At 38.3% G+C, this 27,697-nt stretch overlaps 1 protein-coding gene across 1 annotated transcript in view; it reads left to right on the top strand.

The window, feature by feature from the left end:
- RIN3 (Ras and Rab interactor 3) overlaps positions 1 to 27,697 on the top strand; it is a 177,943-nt gene that overhangs the window by 111,002 nt on the left and 39,244 nt on the right. Inside the window, exon 6 of the mRNA XM_044659998.1 lies at positions 27,190 to 27,546. Coding sequence (XP_044515933.1) covers positions 27,190 to 27,546 — 357 coding nt within the window. The remainder of the gene's footprint in view (positions 1 to 27,189; positions 27,547 to 27,697) is intronic.

The following is a 27,697-nucleotide window of genomic DNA, read 5'->3' as shown; positions in this document are numbered from 1 at the left end:
GATGGTGAGCTCTTAGCTGTAACTCATGACACAGATGTCATCTCTGGGGCTGGTGTCAAGAAAGTTGACAGCACTTAAAATTCTGCCGTGTCAACATTCACTTGCTTAAAATCTCCTTCACGTGAAAGCCAATCCTCATGTCTCTTGGGAAACTGGATTGTCCTGTTTCAATCCAGAACTGCCAAGTGTCTGATGTCCTAGGTGGGAACGTGTGGTTTTCTGAGATCAGAGTTCTGAGAAAAAGCTTTGCCCAGATTGTTTTTTCATCATGGTAGTGCACATCTCATCTCTGTTGAAGCTCTTCCCTTCATGTAAGAGTCAACTCAGTTATCTTCTCTCTGAAGCTTTCCTTGACCTACCTACGCTCTCCTCAGCTAGAAGTGATGATTCCCATCATAAATGTCTCATAGCAATACCTTAGACCATCCCTTTCCCTTTTGTCATAGCTATTGGTTCATTTGGACCCATACCACCAGGATTAGATTGTAAACTCCTTGAGAAATGAGTGTTTTTTAGAGCTCTCTCCCATTCCCCGGTAGAGAGCATGGCAGAAACATTAAATGTTTTGAATTGAATAGATAAGGCATTTTGCACTACCAAATAAGAGATTGCAGCTGATTAGAGATTGTATCAGACCTGGAGTCAGTAATATGCCTTGGATGTTGTATTAGGGGGTCTTTGGCTTCCTTGTTCCAGATATTGTGACTAAGAAATATGGATATACTTGGTCACCTGCCTTAGCCCCATTCCCACTTTTTTTTTAAACCCTTAATTTCTGTGTATTGGCTCCTAGGTGGAAGAGTGGTAAGGGTGGGCAATGGGGATCAAGTGACTTGCCCAGGGTCACACAGCTGGGAAGTGTCTGAGGTCAGATTTGAACCTAGGACCTCCCATCTCTAGGCCTGGCTCTCAATCCACTGAGCCACCCAACTGTCGTCCCCCCCCCCACTTTTAACTTCCTATGAACCTAGCTCCCTTTCCTCTCCTAACTCTTCCCTGAGTTCTTCAGTGCTTACAGAAAAGATTCATACAATTTCAAGAACCCTATCCTAGGTCACAATGGTTTTCAGCATTAAACGTAGATTAAGCACTTACATATGTGCACCTTATGGAAACATATCACATTAATTCATGTACTTCAGATAAGGAATAATGATCTTTAAGTATATTCTATAATTCATATATTGCATCAATTCAGAGAAGCCCAACTCTGATGATTCCAAGTCAGGAAAAAGCTAGAATTGGGCTACATCATAACTTGAAGCTGTATTTCATTTTATTATTTTAAAATCCCTATCTTCCATCTTAGAATCAATTTCTGTATTGGTTCCAAGGCAGAAGATCAGTAAAGGCACCTAGAAAGTATCTGGGGCCATATTTGAACCCTTGTCTCTAGACCTGACTCTCTGTCACTGAGTCACCCAGCTTTCCCCTGAAGCTGCATTTTAAAGGAGAAGAGGGGAGAGAACAAGTTCAGAATGAAAATTCATATGAATTATTAAGGAAGTGGTAAACATTCATGCTACTACTCTTTCCAACTATATTTCCTTACCAACGAAAACATTCTCCCGTGAATAAACTAAGAATATTTTCATACTCTTAAAAATAACAGAATAAGGAAGCGCCTTCAGTCTGATAGTTCATACTCTGTCCTTTTTCATCAGAGGACACACAGGTCCAGGGTGATGGAGAAAATAATGTAAATAAATTAACTTGATGAGAAAAAATAACCATGTCATGAAGAATGGGATACATTTGGGGCAATTCCTTACTTTTCTGGTTCATGGTTCTTCCCCCACCCCCACCCCCCAATTTGGAAAGCTTGGGTTTTCCCATGCATGCATAATATGTGAGAACTGTGAGGGAAGGTGAACAGAATCTAAATATTGGGAGGGACCTCAGAGGTCATCCCATGCCTCACTGGGATTCTCAACCGTGTCCCCCCCCCACACCCCAAAGTGGTTGTCCAGCCTCTTCTTGAAGACCTCCAATGAGGGGAAGCTCACTACTTCTCAAGGCAGCCCATTACACTTACGGACAGATTGGGACAGTTGTCGTTGTCAGGAAGTCTTTCCTTACATTCATCCTAAATTTGCTTCTGTACTTCTACATGTTTCAGCTGGCTTTCTTTTGGGGCTAAGACTAACAAATCTAAATGCTCTTCTTCATGAGAACTCTTTCAGTATTTAGAAATGACTTTTGTATTATCTCCTCTGTTAGTCAAACATTCCTTATTTCTTCAACTATTCTCATATATTTTCTGGTTCTTTCACTGTCCTCTTCTACATGTGTCTTTCTGAAATAGGGTACCCCCAAACAAACTCAGTTCTGGCTTGACTAGGACAGAGAATAATAGAACTTTTGTTCTAGATACTATCTTTCCCTTTTATTGCTGTTTTTAATTTTTTTCAATTACACATAGCAACAATTTTTAACATTTGTTTTCTGACATTTTGCAATCCAAGTTCTCTCTCTCCCTCTTTTTCTCCCTTCCTCCCTCCCCGATACCTGTTATACTATGACACATATACCAGTGTTGTCATGTAATACACATGATAATCTTTTTTTTTTTTTAACCCTTACCTTCCATCTTGGAATCAATATTGTGTATTGGTTCCAAGGCAGAAGAATGGTAAGGGCTGGGCAATGGGGGTCCAGTGACTTGCCCAGGGTCACACAGCTAGGAAGTGTCTGAGGCCAGATTTGAACCTAGGACCTCCCATCTCTAGGCCTGGCTCTCTATCCACTGAGCCACCCAGCTGCCCCCTCTAGCTTTCTTAATGATATATTAATTAATTAATTAATTGGACCTTAAAGCTCAGGATAGTATTCATTTTAGGGGATGCTTTATAAGACATGTCATCTAGCCATGTCTACCTATCTTTTACTTTTGAGGCTGATTTTTTTCAACACAAGTAAAGAACCTTACATTTGTCCCTATTGAAATCATCTTCTTCATATTAGCCATTGTTCCATCCTGTAAAGCTCTTTTAGACTACAACCTCTCTTGTGACGAAATCTGTTATCTATTCCTCTAAGCTTTATATCTCTTCTGAATGTGACAAACATGGTGGCCTTTCTGCCTTTCTCTAAGTCACTGATTCAAATGGTAACCTGCACCAGGCCAATGATGGAGCATTCCACAAGGAAGTCCGTCCAAGTTACCATCATCCGATCAATGGCTTTTCTTTTGATCTGGTCATTCAATGAGTTCCAAATCCACCTCCATGTACTATATTTTAGCCCATATCTCTCTATCTTGTCCACAAAGAGAGCACAAGCCTGTCAAGAATACTTTGCTGACAATTCTGAGAGTCTTATGAGAAAGAACGCTCTCCACATCTAGAGAAAGAACTGTGGGAGCAGAAACACAGAAGAAAAACATATGATTGATCACATGGGTTGATGGGGATATGATTGGGGATATTGACTCTAAACAATCACTCTAGTACAAATATCAATAATATGGAAATAGGTCTTGATCAATAACACATGTAAAACCCAGTGGAATTATGTATTGGCTATGGCAGGGGGTGGGAGGAGGAGAGGGAAAGACCATGAATCATGTAAGTATGGAATAATATTCTTAATTAATAAAAAAAAATTAACCTTGGAGAAAGCAGTATTAAAAAAAAAAGAATACTTTGCTGAAATAGCTATCCACAATTGTAAGTTTTAAGTGAGTGTTACTCCTGCCTCTAGTCCAGTGAAGCCAATTAACTCCCTTCTTGCAAGAATACACTGCAGGGTAAGGATGGGGCTGGGGTTAGATGGCTCAAAGGATAGAAAGGCAGACCTAGAGATAGAAGATCCTAGGTTCAGATCTGACCTCAGATACTTCCTAGCTATGTGACCCTGGGCAAGTCACTTAACCCCAATTGCCTAGCTCTTACTGCTCTTCAGCCTTAGAACTTAGTGTTGATTTGAAGACAGAAGGTAAGGTTTATTAAAAAAAAAAAAAAAAAGCAGTTCTTGCATATATTTTCCCCCCACTGGAGAACCAGTTGTTAACCATTTTCTGGTCAGTTGCTACATGTTATATCTGATATGACCCTAATATTTATATGAATGATACTTCATTTCATCATACTGAATCTTTTTTTGTCATTAACTTGTATTCTTTTACCTCTCAGTCTATTGCATGACTATGAAGCTGCAATAGGAAAACAACTTTAAAAATTGATCTGAACCCCTCTAATATCTCAATCAAGAATATCCTCAGTATATGGATAGAACATTATTATTATAATTTTATAGATATGAGAAATGAGGCATTTGATTCTTTAGTTGTTGATATCTTTTTTTTTTTTTTTTTTACCTTTTAAAGAGAAAAATACTAATCCATGATATTTGCCTTCAGACTTAGAATCAATACTGTGTATTGGTTCCAAGGCAGAAGAGTGGTAAGGGCTGGGCAAGGGGGGGTGAAGTGACTTGCCCAGGGTCACAGCTAGGAAGTGTCTGAGGCTAGATTTAAACTCAGGACATCTCTAGGCCTGGCTCTCCAATCATTGAGCTACCTAGCTGCCCCTGATAATCTTCCTGAAGAAAAGGTTCATGATATATAGGCATAAGGATTTGGGGTCATTTTCATGCCTTTGATGCCTTTCATTTCTTAACTATGAACCATATTTACCAACATTATTTTTGCTATCTTCCTACTTTGTCCACCTTTGCAATGAAGTCACCATTTTATCACAGTATATGTTAATTTAGTTTGGAAAGGTTTTTCATTTCTTCTCAAAATTACTTCTCTGATCTCTGCAACAGATGACATATCAGTTGCATTTATCTTCCTATTGATCCATTTGTTATGGTTTTTGAACATTCTAAGGGGAGATGATCAAGTGCCTCTTGAAATTATGCTTCTTTTTGCCTTTGGGCCCATTAAGAAGCAGAAATGGGCACATATAATCCCAGGTCCTAAATCCATGGTGCTGCCTTCAGATCTCCACAAAAGGGTAAGCCCTGAGGGCAAAGCAGAGCCTCTAAAATAATCACTTCCACACCTGGAAGGAGAGATAAGTGAAGGCGATCAATAGGGGAAGGTTCAAGGGGAGCTCAGAGAGAGGCATGCCCAGGGCTAAGATTTCTAGGTATCTTCTCAGCACCCATGTCCAAGGATTTGCCAATGCATAGTATAACGTGAAATGTTTTTCTTCTCCTCTGCCCACATGCCACCCAGCAAGTCACTAAGGAAAACCACTAACTTCCCCTTTTTTCTGAAATGTCACACACCCCAACCGCCTCTGTGGCTCATTCTTTGCATGCTACTAAGTGTCCCAGCCGCCAAAGAAATGATCCAACTAATGGATGGTCAATCGGCCATCTCTTCATTCATTCATTCAGCCAGTATCCATCAGGAACTGACCCTGAAGACCATAGAGCTCTCCAACATCCCAGTCTATACTTATTGTCCTCAGACACACAAACTCTAATCTCTCTTTCCATTAAGCTTTCTTCCTCCTTCCAAATGCTTCTTTGCATAGAACTTTCTGAACAATCATGGAAAATTTGCTCTCTTAAAAACATATATTTCTAAGTAATATAGACACAAGAAAAACTCCATAATCTAATGGCACTTTAATGTTTACAAAGCACATTATTCCCACAACAGCCCTGTGAGATAGATAATACAATCATCATTATCCTTACTTTACAGATAAGAGAACTGAGAGGCCCAAATAACTTAAGTTTCTTGCCATAAATTCCAGACCCAGTAAATGGTACAGTTAGGATTTGAACTCGGGTTTCCTCAAGGCTAGTGGTACTTTTCCTAGGCATCATGGTATTGGCTAAAATTTTCTACAGTGCTTTTTCCCCTTCTAGCATGTATTATCATTATCATTTCATAAAAATCAAGCATTAACTGTCATGATTTTATAAAATGAGGAAACTTAGCAGAGATAGTGAGTACAGACTAGGATGTGGTCATAGCACTGGCCCTAGGCAAATTTTGAAGGTGTAGTTTGCCCTTGGGCATCCTAATTTCCCTTTCTGCTTTCCCATTGCCAGCCAGGACTCTTGTTTTTCTCCTCAAACCCCTTCTGCTCCTGTGCCTCAGCCTCTCACTGCCCTGCTTTGGAGCTAAGTTGATAAACTAATTCAGGTTTAGATTTAGCGTCTAAGAATCTCACAGAAATCGATTGTCTTTTAGTTGAGTTTTTTATCATTTAAAAAAATAAATTAACTTTGTGGAAATTTGAAGGGAAGTTGCTTAAGAGAGAGGGAGATAATTTTTTGGCCAAGGATACCTTTGCAGAGTCCTTCAATCTGTAGTCATCTATTTTATCTGATTAATGCCAGCCCTGTATCCAATGCCCCATCAAGCAGAAAAGAATCTGTTTTAATCAGAGCAACAGGATGCTAAATCTGGAAGGAACCTGAGGATCATAAAACATTAAATCTCAGATTTGAAGGGATTGATGGTGATTATTTAGTCCAACCACGTCATTTTACAGATGAGGTGATGAAGGCCCACACCAGTAAAGTAAACTAGATAATTTAATTTGGCCAAATAAGACACTGATGTAACATTAACTAGAAACTTTATTAACTTTAAGCGTTAGAAGTTACAGTAAGAATTTTATATAATATTTATGTACATAATACACATATAATCATTTTTATATAAATATAGTAAAAAAGTATTTTAGGGATAGGTAAATAGCACATAGAGCAACTAGGTCTGGAGATGGGAAGATGTGGGTTCAAATCTGGTTTCAGACATTTCCTAATTATGTGACCCTGGATGAGTCACTTAACTCCAATTAGCTAGTTCTTTCTGTTTGTCTGTCTTAGAACTAATACTGAGGGAGAAGATAAGGGTTTAAAGGGAAAAAAAGAATAAATTATTTCCTCTTCAGTAGTTCCCCACACCCTAGGAAATAAAACTATTATATAGAAATATTTGGAGTTTTAGATTTTTCTCCTGAATCATTTTCATTTTACTGAAACCTACAGGACTTCATGCTTTTCTGTATTCTTCATATGAAAATTAAGTTTTCATAGAATTTGGGGGTTAAGAGCCCCTCAGAAGCCATCTAGTTTGCCCAAAGCATGGATCTCCTCTGTAACATCCCATTCCACTTTCCGAAAGTAGCAAGAAATTGTTTTCTGTGGCCACACTGAGCTCAAATCCTAGCTTTGATACTAATGTTGACTTGGAAAAACACAGAACCACTAAAGTAGTCACAAAAACCAAATCTTTAATCAGGAAAGAGACAGGTCCTTGATATTTGGCCGCCACACAGAGCCCAGCACTAAATGCCACAGAGTTAAAACTCTGGGGCTCTGAGGACAGTGTTTCTGAGAGAATCACCACCCTAGATGATTCTCCAAAAAACAATAGGACTTGGGAACTGAAAGAATAATGGTAACTGACAAATAACAGTAACTTTAGGGGAATGGGGAAATAGGTAGGGAATGAGAAAGGAAACACCAGTACAGCTACACAGCTGATTAGGGAGAGGTAACACAATATAACTTAGCTGGGGAAATAAACAGTAACAAATCAATACAGCCAGGGAAACAGTTTAAACTGAATGGGTTCTTGAAGTCTGGGAAGGAGACTACCAGGAAGGTTTTATAAAAGGCTTGTTTAATGTTTTAACTAGAACAGGTGTGAAGAGCCCGCTCTTTGCTTGGTTGGGTCTCTGGAGGTAGGATGGTGTGATGAAGAATGAAATGAAAATGAGCCAGAGTACAAGTCAAAATTGCAGAGGCTGTTCCTTCTCTCTCTTTTGCCATCTGCTGATTTTAATTTTTATACCCTCTTTTCTTTATGATCTCATACAGGTTTTTTTTCTTCCCATACATTCAAAATCACATATTAACTTTTAAAACATCATAAGATTGACATTTACCAAATATCTTACTGTGGTTAAACAAAGAAGCAAGCTTGTCAAAAATTATTCATTACAGGGTGGCTTAGTTTGAACTTATTCTTTTCAGCCATGCGTAAGGTACAAGTATATCAGTTCCTAGCTAAGCAAAATATTTAATTATATTTTAACTAATTATATTATGTATATAGTTACATTATACTATTCATTTCCATCATCAATCAAGGAGATAGTTATGGTAGTTGATTACATCCAATAAGATACAATAATATCAGTCTGGTCCAATGTTTTGTTCCCATGGTGTTTTTTCTGTTATAGGATCACTAAGAATACAGTTCTGGTAGGGTGATTCTGTGCTAGTTTGTCATTGCCTTGATTTCCTTTTGTTTCACTGTTTCTATGGTCTGTAGGAGTTTGGGAACAAATTCAGGCCAGGTATTTTCTTGCTGGGAACTTTAGAAACTTGCATTAACTCACTAATTGCTGGTTTTTTGCTAAGCTGATTCTAGGGGAAATTTCTATAATCTAGGGGGTTGTACAGGGATTTATTTTTGGATAGTGGGTAGTCTATGGCTGTGATTGTTCTTGCCATGAACCTGTATTGTTTTTCTGTGTCTCCTTTGAGCTGGATAAGGATATTGATTGCAATAATTTCAATGCAAGTAAATGTCACTGTAAAAAGAATCACATGGGGTAAACTGAGTGTGGAATTTCCATCCTCCTGACAACCTGCCATGCTGGATTGTCAGAGCTTGTGAGTAGCCGTGCTAACCTCACAGCCTCGATGGCATCTGGCAGACAGGTAAGGAGGGGAGAGGGTTAGCTAAATCTCAAGTCTATGACCAACTATCAAAGAAACGTTGGTTGGGGAATTTGCTACACTGCCTTATCTACAGACAGACAGCTCTGGCAAGGCTGTAGAGGCAAAAAGATTTGGGAATCTCACACAGCACATCCCAGGATGATATCCAGATGAAATTAGGACACAGGAACAATTCAGGACACAGCAAGATAACCCAAAAGCCTAGGAAGTATAGGGCTTTCTGTTGTCATCCACCAACAACAGGAAAAGCATTCAACTCTACCTAGATCTTGATTGTAGATCAAACTCCTCTATTGATACCCCAGAATAGTCCACAGGTGTAGTTGAACAGGTGCCACAGCCTCCAACACTCTCCCAGGCAAAAACGTCAACTCTCAGTCTCTGGGGACAAACATCTCTGAACATTCTGGGTTTAGAATGTTCACAGCCTCAGCCAGGGTTTTGCTTGGTCTGTCTTTTGCTCACTATCATAATTCTGTCTATAAATTTCCTATAACAGGACAAATGCCTTTTGAGGAATTAAGTACAGCAAACCTAAACTGACAATTTACAAGCAGGCTTGTGAAAGAGGCTGTAGCCAGAGGCTGGGGTATCCAGGAGTGGTCTACTACAATGAATACAAAAAGGATGGTTCTAGGTGTTGTTCTTCTTCGGAAAGGTTCTCTTAAAGGGGGAAACTTCTAAGACAAAAAGGGTGCTTGAGGATTTGAGCGTTTCTATTACTCCTATTCAGGATACTTAATAGACACTTGGAGATCTCTCTGTTCAGTCTGAGACAAAGTCAGCTTGGGACTTCCCTTAAAGGCAAGTTCCCAAGGGATCAGGGCAAACTTGGGGCTCCCAAAAACCCAGTTGACACTAACAACAACAATAACTAACATTTATAGAGAGCTTTATGGTTTGCAAAGCACTTTACAATTTCTCTCTCATTTGATCCTCATAATAGCCTGAGGGGGCAGATGCTCTCATTATTTATGTTTTTACAATTGAGGAAAATGAGAGAAACAGAGGTTAAATAGTTTGCCCATTGACACATAGCTAGAGACAGCTAGGTGGTGCAATGGTACTCTTCTTGAGTTCAAATCTGACCTCAGATACTGTAAAAATATACAAACTGTAAAAATATAGGTATATATTGAAAAGGGTTTGATGTTGGAAAGAGTGGCAGACCTGGCGTGAATGTCTGTCAACTCCCCTCTCAATACTCTACTTTGACTAAAGACAACAGAGGAGGTTTCTCTGGAATGGTGCACATCTGGAGAACGGGAGCTGGCCCCGGTTGCTAAAGGGAAGGCTTTCCTATTTGGAGAGGTGGGTGGTAACACTGGTTGATCAAGCAGGAACCCTCTCCCTACAGAAACCTCCCCACCGCCAAAGTCGGCACCACAGGGAGTCATGTTCAAAATGGAGTCTGAGCAAAGCAACTATTCAATCCCCTTTCCCCTCTTTGCCTCATGTAATGACTTCTCCTTGATCTGACTGCGAGTTGGTTTATTTTGTAGATGAAAGGTAGCTGAAGAAGGGAGAGGATAGAGGAATCAAGGGGGGATAGATTTGAGGGAAGAGGAGACCCTATTTGGGGTTTCTTATTTTCTTCAGCTGAGCCAAGGTGACTCCGCTCCAACTTAACTATCCTCTTCTTATCTCATTAAAGTCTCTCTCCTACCTTAACCAGTGGCAAGTGTCCTTCTTGGAAAGGTCAAGGGAAGGAAAGGATCTTCAGGATGACCCCCCTGAAATAAGGGATCAGCCCCTTCTCTGCAGCTGTAGTTGCTGGTTCTTCCTCTAATGGAGGCTCTCAAACAACAGGAACCTTCTTTCTCTTCTGGGCAAGGGAAAGTGGAGGCCAGGCTTTTCCATAGGTGGGAATCTAAAGCCCTTTCAATTAACAGTTTTTCCCATAATCCTCTTCTCTCCCTCCAGCTGTCACTGTCACTGCCCCTCCCGTTGCATTCCAACCACTGTCTGCTTCTTCTCAGTGGGCCAAAGTGCCTAAAACTTGATTCAGTTTTCCTTTCCACAATCGTCTCCTTTTTATGTTGTGATCTTCCCAAGATCACTTATATGTATCATACTTACCAAGCTATTAATCTAATTTCCAACTACTCCCACAAAATAATAAACTTCCCTCAATTACTCTATCTCTATTCTATGCTAAACTTATCTAATCTAAGGAATTTTATGCAGGAAAGTTTTGGGTAAGGGTAGTGTTGGGTTTTTCAATAAATTTTAGTACAATAACTTTTTTTCAACAGAACATTTCAAGGAACTGCAAATACTTATGTTAATATTACTTACTCTTTTTAAGTTAAACTAATACAAACATTTTTCCTCCTCTACTTATATATATATATAATTTAATAATATAATATAATTATTTGCAAACTATTCTATGTATATATTTTTCCATTAAACACAATTTCTGCATTTGCTTTACAATAAACAATTTAAACTTTAACAACTATCTGCCAATGCAGCTTACTTCTATTCCTAAGTATAACTATGTATCCTATGTCTAAATTTAATTCCTAATCTATTCCCTACTTATCATAACTATTCTCTAAGTCCCTAGTCTAATATATAACCTAATCCTATATACAGTATATGTACATACTATGTGTTACTAACTTAAATACAATATATACATTATTTATAGAGATTATTTACATATAATACAATAATATACATTGTTCCCTAATTCTGATGTTGGTCAGATAGAAATATCTATTGATCTTTCTATTTGCCTAAGACCTTATGGAACTAACTATATACATAAGATTTTGCATAAATGCAATTTCAGAACTTGTTTATTTACACATAGTCTCCAAATATATGTCAGTTGGTGATTTTGTGTTTTGTGTGTAATAATGTTGTGTTGAATGGATACTTACCAATTTTCTTCAGATTTCCACTTCTCATGTTCACTGATGGACCCCTTCTTTCTTCCAAGTTATGTAGTGTTGCGTGCTATTTCCCTAATATGTGAAATTAATTTTGTTTTTTGCTTTTGCTGCACTTAGTCTTACATATAAGTCGTTTTCCATCTGTCCTCTTCTTGTATATACAAAGTTCCAAAGTTCAAAATCTTAGCTGTCCATTTTATCTTTTTCTCTTTGTTTCTTCTTTCTGGAAGCTTTTCTTGACGCTTTTCCTTTGGGGTGCTTTAAAATCCTTTTTCTGGGCTGGGAACTTGTCTTCTTGTTGCTGTGGCATGCTTGACTGTTATTATGAGTCGACTGCTCAGATCTCGTTGTCTGGAACACTATGTGGGACTGTTCTTTCTTTGTAGTGTATTTTAGTTTATTTATTTATTTCAGTTTTTCTTTTCATTTCTCAGAACTATCTTTTGTCTCATTATCTTCTTCTTCTATGTTTGTTACTGTGTTGTTGGATTTTTCTGATTTTATGTGAGAACAGTGGACCATGAGTCTTTCCCTGCAATTTTTATAGCTGTTGGGGTAGTAAGCAATATTTCATGTAATCCAGTCCATTTTATGTCTATAGCCAATTTTCTATTGAAAATTTTTTTTTGTATACTTTGTCTCCTGGTTTGATGTTGTGCAAATTGTAATCCAGGGGTACTATTTGTTGTATCAAGCCCATTTCATGCAACTCTCCTATTCTTGATTGTGGGTTGCATGGAATTTATACTTTTGCAGATGATGGTCTCTATGTTCCTTATTTACACTCCATCTAAAATCCTTGCAATGACTTGGCTAGGTTTTGTGGATCAATATCCACTTGCATATGGGTTTTTTCTGGAGGTGTAATGTTTTCCATTGTTGGAACTAGGGATTCAATATTGCTTTGCTCCCATTCATTTACTGTTTTCACATTTGTGTAGTGTGGCCAAGAGTGTCTTCCTTCAATATTTATCCTGTCATATGCACTAAATGATACTTTGTGTGGCCCAGACCATGTAAAAATTTTGTTATTTCTTTTGTTGAAGTTCTTTACATAGACCATGTCTCCTGGATTGATGTTATGTAGTTGAAAATCTAGGCATGTACTGAATTACATTACTGAGCTCTCCTCTTCTTGCTGACAATCAGCCACAATTTGTTCTGGTTCTGTATCTTTTGTTTGCACTACAGTTTCAGATCAGGTTGCAAAATCTCACTATATGTCCAATTTTTCCAAAGGAAACATCTTTGATTATTGGATCTCTGTCTAAATGGTTGTATATCTCTCCTTAGTCTATAAGCTTGTAGTGTAGCTATGTTTTTAATTTCATCAATTTCTTTTTACTTTATGGTTGCATTAGCCTCTTTAAGTTGTTGTTTTAGTTCTTTAATGATTTCCTCCTTTTCCTTAGCCTTTCTCTATCTCCTGAGAATATATATGTGGCTGTCTTTCTCAGATCTTCCAAGCTAAGCTCTTCCCAATTTGGACAGTTTAAATGAAAGTATGTCTTTATGGTTATGATGCTTCCCTTTACAAATTGTCTTCTAATGTGTTGTACATTGTCCTCATTTAAATTTTGGAAGCCTAGCATGTTTTCTGCTGCTTCAATAACCCTGTCAAGATAGATAGATGGGTGCTCTCCATTTTTCTGTCTCAGTTTCTCAAATGTACCCCAAATATCTGGTGTTTTTGCAAAACTTTTCATAGCCTTGACCAAATCTTCTCCTGCCTGTCTTAGATAAACTAAATTTTGGTTTTTGGACAGTTCTAAATCAGTCCATTGCTCTGGCCAGGATATAATGTTTGGATTCTTTCTTGTCTCATTTATAAACTGGTCTTTTTCACTCAGAGTAAATAATTCTTTCAATAAAATTTCTAGATCTTGGAAAGTTGGGTCAAATAAGCAGATTGCACGTTTAAATTCTTTTATTGCTTTGAGTGGGTTAACAAAAAATGTGGGCATCATATCCTTTAGACTATCCAAGTCTCTAGTAGTGAAAGGTTTGTGTGATTTTACATGGATAATTCCTGAATCTGGTTGAAAACTCATTTGGTCTCTAATGGGTTAAGGCTTTTCAGCTCCCTCTACTTTCTCTTCTTTCTCTTTATGCTCTTTTAGTCTTGGTGTTATCCCTATCCTCTTTAAGTTCCTTCACTATTTCTGCCAGTTTAGAGAGCTTTTCATTGATTTCCAAAATTATCAGTGTTATATCTATCTTATTCTGTGTTTTGCTCAAAATCTTGTTGATCACAAATTTTATTGCATGCTATAGTTGTATGATGGAATATATAATACCAATTGTGTCAGCAATGAATAATATGAACTTGTCCAGCTCTATCTTCAACCATGTGAAATTCTCATACATATTCAGGAAAAAATAGACATAGTCTGGTATCATCACAAAAAACAGATTATAAATCATATATCCAAATTGTGTTATCAAGGCAAAATATCCCATTGCTATCACTAACTGTTTCTTTGTGATCGTAATGGTGTTGTTTTTTTTTTAATTTTCTACTTCAGATTTGACAGAAACCCCTTTTTAAAGATATGTAGTGGCTTTTTTTTACTACTGTCCCTTTAAGAGCCATTTGCTCGCTTTTGATTGACAGTTGTTCTGATTGGCTATTTTGCTGTCAGTCCATCTCCCAACTCCTCCCCAAGATGGCTACCACTGTTTTTCCTTACTGAGATTTTTGTTGTTTTACAATAAATATCTACTAAAGCCCTTTCTTCTTGTTGTTATTTTATACTAGTAAGATTTCTTGGCTCCTGGCTGGCTCTGCCAATCTGTAAAAATATACAAACTGTAAAAATATAGGTATATATTGAAGAGGGTTTGTTGTTGGAAAGAGTGACAGACCTGGTGTGAATGTCTGTCAACTCCCCTCTCAATAGTATACTTTTACTAGACAACAGAGGAGGTTTCTCTGGAATGGTGGAATTCCAGAGAACGGGAGCCAGCCCTGGATGCAAATTCTGACTCATTAGATCCTCATAATAGCCTGAGGGGACAGGTACTGTCCTTATTTATATTTTTACAATTGAGGAAACTGACAAAAACAGGTTAAATGGTTTGCCCATTGACACATAGCTAGAGACAGCTAGGTAGTGCAATGGTACTCTTCTTGAGTTCAAATCTGACCTCAGATAGATGTGTGATCCAGGGCAAAGTCACTTACCTCTCTTTGTCTTAGTTTCCTCATCTATAAAATGAGCTGGAGAAGGAAATGGCAAACCACCCCAGTATCTTTGTCAAAAAAAAATAAACAAACAAACAAACAAAACAAGTGGCTTACTGGAGCAACTGAAAAACAAAACTGTCCCCTCCTTCATATTTGATTCAGTTTCAAAAATATAAATACCCACTATGTGCAAGAGCTTTTTCCAGGCTGAAGATTCCAAAAATAGATGGTATAGACCGGTGATGGCAAACCTATGACATGCATGTCAGTAGCCACATGCAGCCACATACCAAGGATAAAACATTTGCTGTAGTGTAGTATAGACACTCTGTGCACTATAGATGACAATTCTACCTATATTAATTTACCTATTTTGGTTTATTAAACACAGTTATATATTACAATTATACATTTTTTGTTATTTAAACTAAAAATATCGCGAAATTATGGTTTTTTTTCTCAAAGTGACACACCACTTGAGTTATACTTGGTTTTTTGGCGAATTTTGACACATCAAGCTCAAAAGGATGCTCATCACTGCTATAGACCCTTCTCTGAAGCAGCTCACAAACTAATGGAGAGGAAAAAACTATGCAAATAATTAAAATGCAAAAGGCAGGCAAAGAGTTTCTGAGAAATCTGAGGAAGGAAGTAACTAACACCTCCAGATCAGGGAAGACTTCATGAAGAAAGAGGCAACTGAATAGGGACATGGGAAGACAGAAATAAGAGAGTAGGCAGGATCCATTCCAAAGGCAAATGTGACATGATACAAGAAAAATTGAGGTAGGCAATAGTATACACCAAGGAGAGTGTTATGGAATAAGAGGCAGATTAGAACCAAAGTATAGAAGATCTTAATTGCCAGGATCAAAAGTTTATATTATTTTCAATAATAATAATAGTAATAGGTAGCATTTATCTAGTTCTCTACAAATATCTTACTTTATCCTCACAACAATCCTAGGAGGTAGATACAGTGATTATCCTTATTTTACAGATGAGGAAACTGAGGCAGATGGAGGTTAAGTGACTTACTCAGGACCACATAGCTAAGTAAGAGTAAGAGGCCAGATATGAACTCAGATCTTCTTGAGTCTAAAGTCAGTACTTTATCCAGTGGGTCACCTTGCTCCCTAAGCAATGGGGAGCTGCTAGAGATTTTTAAATAGAAGGGTGGTACAATAAAAGCAGTGACTTGGGGAGATTCCTTGGGTAGCAAATTGAAAAATGTATTAGAGAGATAAGAGAGTAGGAAGAGGAAGAACAATCAGGAGGCTGATGATATCTGCCTTTATTTTGTATAGTGTATTAGATATTTGGGCAAGCCTAGCTATCAAAAGGATCTAATACACTTTATAAAATAAAGGCAGATATATCAGCCTCCTGACTGTTCTTGTTCTTTCTTCTCTCTTATCTCTCCAATACATTTTTCCATAGACATTTGGGCACACATAGCTATCAAAAGATCTAGTACATTATATAAAAAAGACAGATACATCAGCCTCTTGATTGTTCTTCTTCTCTTTTCTCTCCAATATATTTTTCAATAGATATTTGGGCAAGTCTTCTTATCAAAAAATCTAATACACTTTGTAAAATCCAGGCAGATGTCAGCCTGTAGATTGTTCTTCCTTCCTCTCTCTTATCTCTCCAAAACATTTTTCAATTTTCTGCCTCAGGAATAAGAAAAAAAACAAAACCCTGCTTTGATCATGCCACCCTTCTATTTAAAAATCCCCAATGGTTCCAATGATTAGAGTGCCACAAGCTGTATAACCCTGAGCAAGACGCTTAACCTTGTTTGCCTCATTTTCTTCATCTGTTAAATGAGCTGGAGAAAGAAATGGCAAATCACTCCATTATCTGTGCCAAGAAAATCTTAGATGGGGCCATTAAGAGCTGGAAGGGTGGGACATGACAATAGGCTATCTAAAAATAAACATTTTCAGCTCATTTCTCTCTGGATTTTTACCAGACATCAATAAAAGTTTCATCTCTTTCAGATCATACATTCAAGTCATGGTCAATTGGACCTACCTGATTAAAGTAGGATTTTTTTTCCCCTAGTGTCATTGAAATGTCCATGACAGCCCTCAGCTATTCGAAGGCATCAATAGTACCCTCCCCCTTTCTCCTTTTCACCAGGCTAAATATCTCAAGATATGGTTTCAACAAGCAACCCTCAACATCATGGTTCCCTTCCTCCAGAGGTATCCCCACTTGTCAAATATAGCACTGAGAAGTAGCCTCAATGATCCATGTGTAATGTATCCAGAATAAAGGACAATAGGACTGTTGACTTCTTCATTTTATACACAAATACCTAAGATTGCATTGGCTTTTGGGGGCTGCAATTTTAAAAGATTAACTCATTGAATTTGCAGTATAATTCTTTTTTTTTTTTTAATAGTAAACTGCTTTCCCTTCTTTTCTATTATTGTAAAGTTGATTTTTTTTTTTTTTAAATTCAGATCCAGGGATGTGCTGAAACCAGCTATGCTGACCTCTAAGAACTCATTTTAAAATCTTAGCGGGTAGCTAGATGGCTCGGTGGATTGAAAGTCACACCTACAGACCTACAGGTCCTGGGTTCAAATGTAGATTCAGACAAGTGGGCAAGACACTTAACCCCCATTGTCTAGCCCTTACCACTCATTTGCCTTGGAACCAATATACAGTATTGATTCTAAAACAGAAGATAAGAGCTTTAAAAAAATCTTCAATGAAGCATTTATACCTCAAAAATCGAGAAATGATATAAACTAGGGCTTGTGTATATTGTGTATATTGTGTAGTTGATTGTCTAGTGATTAAGAACATGATTAAGAAAGTAATTAAGAAAATGTTAATAATGCAGATTCAATATAAAAAGGTGTCCCAGACATTTTACCAGCATACGGTATCTCTATTTAATTTCATCTTCTGATTAATCCATTGTTCTAGCTTTTTCCCATCACAGTTCTGTTGCCAGGTGCTACCCAAAACTAAGCACAGTGCAATCTTATCAAGATTTATTTTTTCTGCTGGCAAAGAAATGAGATTTGTTTTCTTTTTTAAAAAATAAAACCTGGGGAAGCTGGGTAGCTCAGTGGATTGAGAGCCAGGCCTAGAGATGGGAGGTCCTAGGTTCAAATCTGCCCTCAGACACTTCCCAGCTGTGTGACCCTGGGCAAGTCACTTGACCCCCATTGCCCACCCTTACCACTCTTCTGCCTTGGAGTCAATACACAGTATCGACTCCAAGACCGAAGGTAAGGGTTTAAATAAAAAAATAAAAGCTATTTGGAAAACTGGTGGCATTAGTTCCCTTAGATTAAAATTGGTACCTGTGTTTATATGATTTATTCAGATTCATTTGGAAGTAAGGGGTTTGGGAAGTTAAACATTTATTAAGTACTAACAATTGTAAAGCACTTAGTGTAGTGCCTGGAACATGGTAAACTCTATCTAAGTGTTAGTGGTGCTGGTGGTGGTAGTAGTAGTGGTGGTGGTGGTAGTGATGATGATAATGGTGGTGATGTTGGTGGTGGTGGCAGTGGTGGGCCAGGCACTGTGTTAAGTCCTAGGGATATGAATAAGAAGACAGTCCCTGCCCTTACAATCTAATAAAGGAAAACACACCAACAGAGGATTATGGGAAGCAGAGGCATGGTTTTCTTGTCACTGAAATCAAGCAGGTCAGCTGGTGGGAAATCTTTTTTTTTTTCTTTTCTGAATAATCTCTGCCAGTTTAATTTAGCCAAATTAGGAGTACTAAGTTAATTTCATTTTTAACCTGTTTTTAAAATAGTACCAAGGGAGCAACTGGGTAGCTCAGTGGATTGAGAATCAGACCTAGAGATGAGAGGTCCTGGGTTCAAATCAGACCTCAGACACTTCCCAGCTGTGTGACCCTGGGAAAGTCACTTAACCCTCATTGCCTAGCCCTTACCACTCTTTTGCCTTGGAGCCAATACACAGTAATGATTCCAAGATGGAAGGTAAGGGTTTAAAAAATTAAATTAAATTAAATAGTATCAAATATCATCTAGAAAAGTCAAGGATTTCGATAACAAAGGGTTCAGCCATGAAAACAATAAACAACTAAAGTATAAAGAAACTCCAGAGAAAGGGCACAACTTGTCCCATTCCAGAGATGCAATAGATGACAATTCCAGTTCAATACCTAGCTTAAAAAGTCACCTTTTAAAGTCTACTATCTTCTGAACTCAAAAGCTTACTGCTTTCTTACAAACAGTCCCTTTTTTGAGGCTAAGTAAAGAAATACCTGCTGGAAGGATATAAAAGAAAAGGATTTGGGAAGTGTTTTTGCTCTGCCCTTTGGATCCAAGGGGAGGGACAGCAGAGGGGAGGTTAATGAAGAGATTTTGAGTTTCAAAGCAGAAGCCATCTTCATGATGATGAGATTTCTGGTGATGAGCTTATCCTGGGGGAAAAGCATGATGTCTCAGGTTAAAACCAAGTGATGGGAAATGAAGAGGAAGTGATACAATTGTTAGACAATCTATTTCTAAGAAAGCTGAAACAGAAAACAACTTCCATGAAAAATCAGCATCAGAAGTAAAACATTTCTTTCCCTTAATTAGGAGAGATTATAAAAAATGGAGGTGGCATGCTGAAAGACTATTATGAGTATTCATTTCATAAATAGCATTACCTTTTTTACAAGCGAAGGATTTGAGGGCTACTGTTCCCTTTCACCTCACCGAGAAGTCATTACTCTTGGGGACCCACAGTGCTCTTAAGCCCTTTGAGTCCCAGAAGATGTCCTGAATTTCGGAGAAACCCGTCTGCCTCCCATTCTCCACCATTAGGAATCTGACTCTCTAGAGGGGTCTCCTTACCCGGGCAAAGTAGTACAGTCCTGGCATGGTCCATTTGACATATTTACACTTGTTTGTTCCATTTGGCATATTTATACTTGATTTGGCTAAAGGCATGACCAATCAATCCCTAAACTTCCATTAAGTGCCACTAGGCCAGTGATGGGCAACCTTTTGAGTTTGGTGTGTCAAAATTCGCCAAAAAATCGGGCATAACTCGGGTGGTATGTCACTTCGAGAAAAAAACCATAATTTCACGATATTTATGGTTTAAATAACAAATATGTATAATTGTAATAAATAACTCTATTTAATAAGCCAAAATAGATAAATTAATATAGGTAGAATTGTCATCTATAGTGCACAGAGTGTCTACACTACACTGCAGCCAATGTTTCATCCTCGCCATGCGACCCATGTCATCGAAAATGGCTACACACTGACACACATGTCATAGGTTTGCTATCACCGCTCTAGGCAATAAAGATTTGTGGGTAATTTGAAATTGATTCATAGTTAATAAAAAGAATGATAGAATAATGACTCCCCCCCCCCCCCCGCCACAAAAAAAATTTTTTTTTGACAGGTAGAAAGGGAGAAACTAACAAGATACAATTCATAGGGATAAATGTAAACAGATGTACAGGTACAGGATGCCCTGTGAAGAACAGGAGTTTTAGTGGATAAAAGCTCGATACTTGGGTAGTTTGCAGTAGATTTAAAATTGTAATTTTGTGAGAGGTCTTTTAAATCTTACTTTAGATCCTAGTCCTTTCTGTATAAATGATAAGGTTTTTATGTATTTATTTTAAAGAATTGTTGTCTTAAAGGATAAGCTTTTATATATTTATTATGAAGAATTGTTGTCTTATATTTTTTTTTAAACAGGAAGCCAGGAGAGCTCCTGTATGGTGATGTTAGTCTCTATGTTTTAGCCTGCTTTTATCAGAAGGATCTAGAATTCCTGAGGAGAATTTAGACCAGAAGGTTTCTTTAATATCAGATTTTTGCTATGGAGGCAGTAACAGAGTTTGTTGAGAAAATATCTTAGCCAAGATTTAAGATAGAGCATCAGGCAGGGAATCGGGAAAACCTGAGTTCAAATGTGTACTCAGACCTAGCCATAGGACCTTAGGCAAATCACGTAATCCTATTTACCTCAGTTTCCTCAAATGTAAAATGAGAAAAATGAGAAAAAGAAATGATAAACTACTCCAATATCTTTGCCAAGAAAACCTCAAATGGGGCCACGAAGAATCAGAAACAAATGAAATAACTGAAAATTTTCATTACCAGGTATCACAAAACCATAGTGTAGTTTTTAGCTTTAATAAAGTACAGTAAATCTTTGGGAACATTCTGTTATTGTTCAATATGTACCTGGGTGATATAGTGCAGTAGGGTCAAAATCAGAGGCTGCTTATTGACTTAGAAAACCACAAATAGGCATCATCTATGTTGTAATGTATTTTGTTTTATTAAACATTTCCTATTTACATTTCAATCTCTTGCCTCATTCAGGTATTTTGGGAGCCACTTGTAGCCTCCTTTGACATCTCTGGTATAGTGAATAGAGTGTTGGTTTGGGTTCAAATTCTGCCTCAGTTACTAGCTGTGTGACCCTGAACAAGTCACTGAACCTCTCTTATTTGTAAAATGAAGAGATTGGACTAGGTGTCTTTTAAGATGCCTTCCAGATCCTAGTCTAAGATCCTATGAATATGAGGCAGCAATGTGTTAGGATGAATAAAACAAACAAACAAAAAAAACCCTTATAATTGGAAGCTCAAGAAAGGGATAATGTCCAGAATAAAAGTGTTCATCATTCTTGCTTAGACCACAAATAGCATAGTATATCTAGTTCTGGGTAGCACATTTTAGAAAAGAAGGACATTTACACTCTTGGTGTACAGATCTAGAAAAGAGTGACCAGGATGGCTTTTCAGTCTTTTTTTTTTTTTCTCAGTCATATCTAACTCTTCATGACCCCATTTGGGGGTTTCCTTGGCAAAGATCCTGGAGCAGTTTGCCATTTCCTTCTCCAGCCCATTTTATAGATGAGGAAACTGATGTAAACAGGGTTGAATGACTTGCTCTGGGTCACACAACCAGGATAGTTAGGGAACTATCAACTATACTATATAAAGGATGGTTAAAGGAGCTGAGAATGTTTGGCAGAGCTGTAATTAGGAATTCTTCCACTTGGGGCAAAAATAGTTTGTGAGGAGTGTGACAGTCTATCCACAGATGTAGTTGTTCTAGTAGAGGGAGTGGTATGTCCCCTTCCCACAAGTCTGGCATATGTACCAGTAGGGGGTTAGACTAGTGGTTGGTACTAGGAAATGCCACCAGTCTGGGGCTTGATAAGAGACCTGTGTCATTCCCAAGGAGGGGCTGGCAGAGAACTATAAGGCATGAGGAGGGCAATTCTGGTGTCAACAGCCCAAGTTTAAGCTCTTGCCCTAACTTTGGCAACTGATGTGTATCCTGATTTTTTTAGAATCAGAAGGCTCACATGAAAGAGAAATCGGATATATTATATTTGTGCCCTGGGACTGAATTAGGATCACAAGAGTGGAAATTACTGGGAGGCAGATTTCAACTCAATATAAGAGAAAACTGTCTAAAGATTAAAAGTCAGAAAATAGAATTGGATGCCTTGGGGAAGGAATGAGTTCTTCATCCTTGGAAGTGTTCAAATAGCAGCTAAAGAAACATTTTGTTGGAAGATGTAGATGATTTCAGGATCAGTTATGGGTTGGATTGAATGACTTGCAAGGTCCCCCCTACCTTAGCAATTCTATGATTCTTTTTCTGTTGTTTTCATTGATTGTTTTGGTTATATTTTTGACAATTGTTTTCTGACATTTTAGAATTCAGATTTTCTCCCTCCCTCTCTCCCTTCTCCCCCTCCTCTCCTAGGCAGCAAACAGTCTGATATGCCAGAGCATTCATAAAATACACATTTCCATATTGCTCATAAAAACACATATGTTTCTTTTTCTATATGGACAGCTGGGTGGTGCAGTGGTTTGAGTGCCAAGCCTAGGCTCGGGATGAGTTGAGTCCAAATCCAGCTTCAGAAATTTACTTACTAGCTGTGTGACTCTGGGCAAGTCACTTAACCCTGTTTGCCTCAGTTTCCTCATCTGTAAAATGAACAGGAGAAAGAAATGACAAACACCCACCAAAAAAACTCCAAATGGGGTCACAAAGAGTGAGACACAACTGGAATGACTGAACAACAAGAAATTTTTCTACATTGGTAGTGTCAGAAAGGTAGGGGAAACCCTACCAGTGCCTAAATTTCTGTCACTAGGGAGTCACTTCTTTGAGTTGAACAAAACCTAGCTTGTTGTGGTGTTATCTTTTTAAAAGAATGTTTTCCAGAGAAGAGTAATACATGAAGTCACTAACAACTTAATAGGAGAGAATTTTCCCTAAGAAAGAATGTTAGGGATGAGAATATCCTACAGTTTCCCCAGGGGTTATTGGATCTTTGGAATCATAAGAGGATCATCTGTTGGCCCCTACTCCCTACAAGGTTATGGGATCTATGTCAGCAAGGTTTTTGATCAGCAGGACTCTTTCTAGAACTACCCAAGTTCCTCTTCAGCTCTATCACTGCCCTGACCTACCTAGATCCAACAATAATTGTCATTATCTTTGGAATCTCCAGGACTATTATTATAAGTGATATCAGTCCATTGGAGGAGGCACTGATTCTGTTACTGACTGACTATAACCTTGGGCAAAGTTCTATTATTATCTTCATTGTTATTTTATTATTTATATCTTTAAATAGTAATGATTGTTATTGATAATAACTGACATTCAGTAATTTATGTTTACAGACCATTTTGCTTATACTAGTATATTTGAGCCTCACAATGACACTGTATGGTCTATGCATATTACCCTCATTTACTGATTTGGAAACTGAGGCCCAGTAAGGTGAAGTGGGTTGTTCCAAATCACCTGACTAGGAAGTGGCCAAACCAGTATACATAGCCAAGACATCTAGTCCAATACCGTCTTTCTTCTGCTTTACTTGGCCTTTAAATGCCCTGCATGGATATTATATCCATCTACTTCTTACCACCCAAAACTGTTGAGAATAAAACCAAAATATGTAGACAGCTCTTTGAAATTCTTTTTCCCCCCTCACATTATTTTTTTTTAGAATATTTTTCCATGGTTACATGATTCATGCTGTCTCCCTCCCCTCTTCCCTCCCCACTCTCAGAGCTGACAAGCAATTCCATTTGGGTTATACGTGTCTTATTACACAAAACCTATTTCCATATTATTCATATTTGTAATAGGGTGATCTTTTAAGAACCACAACCCCAAATCATATACTCATATCAACAAGTGATAAATCATATGCTTTCTCTTGATATAGGAAGCATTCTTTCTCCTAAGTCCCTCAGGATTTTCCTGGATCGTTGCATTGCTATTAGTAGCAAAGTTTATTACATTTGGTCATCCCATAATGTTTCACTTTCAATGTACAATGTTCTCTTGGTTCTGCTAATTTCACTCTGCATCAGTTCACTGAGATTCTTCCAATTCATATAGAAATCCTCCAGTTCATTATTCCTTAAAGCACAATAGTATTCCATCACCATCATATACCACAATTTGTTCAGCCATTCCCCAATCGAGGGACATCCCTCATTTTCCATTTTTTTGCCACCACAAAAAGCGCAGCTATAAATATTTTTGTACAAACATTTTTTTTAAATATCTCTTTGGGGTACAAACCCAGTAGTCGTATAGCTGGATCAAGAGAGTATGCAATCTTATAAAGCTCTTTGGTCATAATTCCAAATTGCCTTCCAGTTCTTTGAAATTCTTGAAAGAAAATACTTAAATATGTATTCAGAGATGTAAATAATCATTATCCTAGTTTCTTGCCAAGGGAAAGAAGTTGTATCATTAAAAGTACTGTGATAGGGGGCTGCTAGTTGGCTCAGTGGACTGAGAGCCAGGGAGGTCCTGGGTTTAAATCTGACCTCTGATACTTCCTAGCAGTGTGACCCTGAGCAAGTTACTTAGCCCCTATTGTCTACCCCTTACTGTTCTTCCTTGGAACAGATACTTAGTAATGAATCTAAGACAAAAGGTAGGATTTTTTTTAAAATGGTGCAGTGAATAGAGTGCCAAATCTAGAGCCAGGAAGATTTATCTTTCTGAGTTCAAATCCAGCCTCAGACACTTTTTAGCTCTGTAACCCTGGGAAAGTCACTTATCCCTATTTGCCTCAGTTTCCTCATCTGTAAAATGGGATGGAGAAGAAAATGGTAAACCTTTCCAGTATCTTTATCAAGAAAATCTCAAATGGGATCGTAAAAAAGGCAGTCACAACTGAACGACCATAAAAAAAATACTGTAATAAAAATATGCTCTGAAAAAGAATATTTTGGTTTATTCTTCTGATGCATTCATCATGTAATATTTTCTGTTACAGATATCTGTGTATGCATCTTCTCCCTGAATTAGTTCCATCAGTCAGGAGCCATGCCATTTGCAAATTTTATTTCTCCCTGAGAATCTAGCAGAATGTTCTGCAACGAGTAGGTTCTTAAATGTTTGTTGAATTGACTGATTAAATATTTGGGGGAGTCTGGAAATGGATTAGGGTACAGAGAAAGATTACTGAGATCTTATTGAAGCAGGGCAGTAATAAGATAAGAGCTCTCAACTTGATATTAAAATTCTAATTATTGAGTCATATCTAACTCTTTGTGACTCCATTTGGAGTTTTCTTGGTGAAGATATTGTGATGTTTGCCATTTCCTTCTCATTTTATGGATGAGGGAACTTTGGCAAGCAGGGTTAAATGACTTGCCCAGGATCACACAGCTAGTAAGTGTCTGTGACTGGGTTTGAACTCAGGTCTTCCTAATTCCATATCCATTGTGCCACCATGCTGCCTAGATTCAAATCCAGACTCTCTGCTAATTACTATGTATGTGAACTGGAATAAGTCATTTCACTTTTCCTCAATTTCCTCACCTGCAAAGTGGAGTTAGAATAGAAAATATTTTCCCAGTTTCCTTGCAGCTCTAAACCCTCTCTCTAATGTTATAACAGAAAAGAAACTTTTTTATTCAGGTTTGGGACTCCAATCACTGTCTTTCTGTCTGAAATGATTGAGGACTGATTTAGAGAGACTTGAAGTCACAGATATGGCTTCCCTTTTCTCCTGAAGTTTCTTACACTTAGAAATTTGACATTGAAATTGAATTAAAGTGAAAACTCAATTTAAAGGCTGAAATTAAAAAGCAGGTTTTGGCACTTTTGAGTTTTTAATTGTGATCTTTTTGTCTGTGATCAAAATGATTCCAAAAGTAGAAATAATCCTAGACAGGAAATCAGTATTTTAATCCCAGGGCATCCACTTACTCACAATGTAACCCTAGGCAAGCCATTTCCCTGATATGGAATTCAGTTTCTTTCTTTGAAAAAGGAAGAGTCTAGACTAAATGGTCTGTAAGGACCTATCCAGATCTTATATTCTATAACTGGCTCAATTAATTGATTCTGAGGACTGGCTAAATACTTCCACTTGGAGTGAGTGAGTGCCTTTCCCACTGATTTCTCATTGTCTCAGAATTAGCATTTAGGTTACTCCAGGATCCTCGTATAACAATTCATTTTAAACTTTATTTCTCCATATCCACACTTCAAAATCTCTCTACCTGGTCACATGTTCCCTCTTCTTTTGTTCCAAAAAAAAATCCCTCTGCTGATGCCCTTAGTCCCATCTTCCCATCAGGAGTTTGCACCTTTGCTCTCTCTCTCTCTCTCTCTCTCTCTCTCTCTCTCTCTCTCTCTCTCTCTCTCTCTCTCTCTNTCTCTCTCTCTCTCTCTCTCTCTCTCTCTCTCTCTCTCTCTCTCTCTCCTCTCTTCCTTCCCTCTCTATGTGTCTTTCTCTGTGTTTCTCTGTGTGTGTCTCTTCTCTGCTCCCTGTCCCATTTATTGGCTCCTTCTTTGCTACCTACATACATATAAGTCTCTCCTATACAAATCTAGCCAGAGATTCAAATTCCACTTGCACATGACTGTTCTCATTAGTAGAGATTCTATGGGTTAATGTTTTAGCTTTTTAAAATTTTTAAAAATTTAATATTTTATTAATTTTTTATTTTGCAAAAAAGAAAATAAAACTTAGTAGTTATATTCATTTTATAGTTACATAGCATCCAACATAGCATGGTGAACAAAGAAGAGACCTTGGAATAAGCTTGAACACAGAGAGATTAAGTAACTTCTCTGAAGTCACATAGCTAGTAAGTGAAAAGACGGGACTAATGTCACCAGCTTCATTAGTGCATCAATCGCTGACTCCCCACATCCTCAGTACCAGGCAACCATCTAAGGACCTATTTGTGGGGATTGAGAGGCGCTTGCGATTGCCTCTAAGAATCAGGAAGTGCTGTGAAAACTTGAAAGAACAGTGAAGAAAGGGAGTGGGGGGGAAGTGAAGTAAACTCTTCTCACTCTCCCCTTCTGGCCCATCCTCTATATAAGGCTTCCTCAACACTTCAGCTAACCCAAAACTTCTCATATCTCTCCTTATTTCACTCCCTGGCCACAGGTTTCTGGGACTCGTCTCTAAATCCTCGGAGAAGGAGAGATACCACAGGGGAGCTCCCAAAGGGCTCAGCTCCGGCTGCACCCCCAGCCACCAGCCTGAGGTCCCCACCACGTTACACAGACTGCTCGTGTGAAATTGAGTTGTCAATAGGAAACGACAGATTGTGGTTCGTGAATCCTATTTTTATAGAGGACTGCGGCAGCCCACTACCCCCAGAAGAACCTCTCCTTCGAAGCTGCCAGGCCAATTCGGTTCCCTCTGGTGCTACCTCACCTGTATCTAGAAGAACTCCTCGAAGGCGCCCTCCCCCTCCCCCTACCCCTCCTCCTCTATCTTCTCTCTCTTTGGTTCCTGCAAGTCCTACTACTCTTCCCCTCTCTTCTGCTGCCCCCCTCTCTCCTCCTGCTCCAACGGTGTCTACCCCTGCCCCCCTCTCTTCTTCTGCCTCCACTGTGTCTCCTCCTGCCCCCACAGCCTCATCTGCTGCTCCCCTCCCTCCCTCTGCCCC

Source organism: Gracilinanus agilis, chromosome 2 (genome assembly GCF_016433145.1).
Source record: "Gracilinanus agilis isolate LMUSP501 chromosome 2, AgileGrace, whole genome shotgun sequence".
Taxonomy (NCBI): domain Eukaryota; kingdom Metazoa; phylum Chordata; class Mammalia; order Didelphimorphia; family Didelphidae; genus Gracilinanus; species Gracilinanus agilis.
The sequence above is the reverse complement of the archived record's forward strand: the minus strand, read 5'-3'. Positions and strand labels throughout refer to the sequence as shown.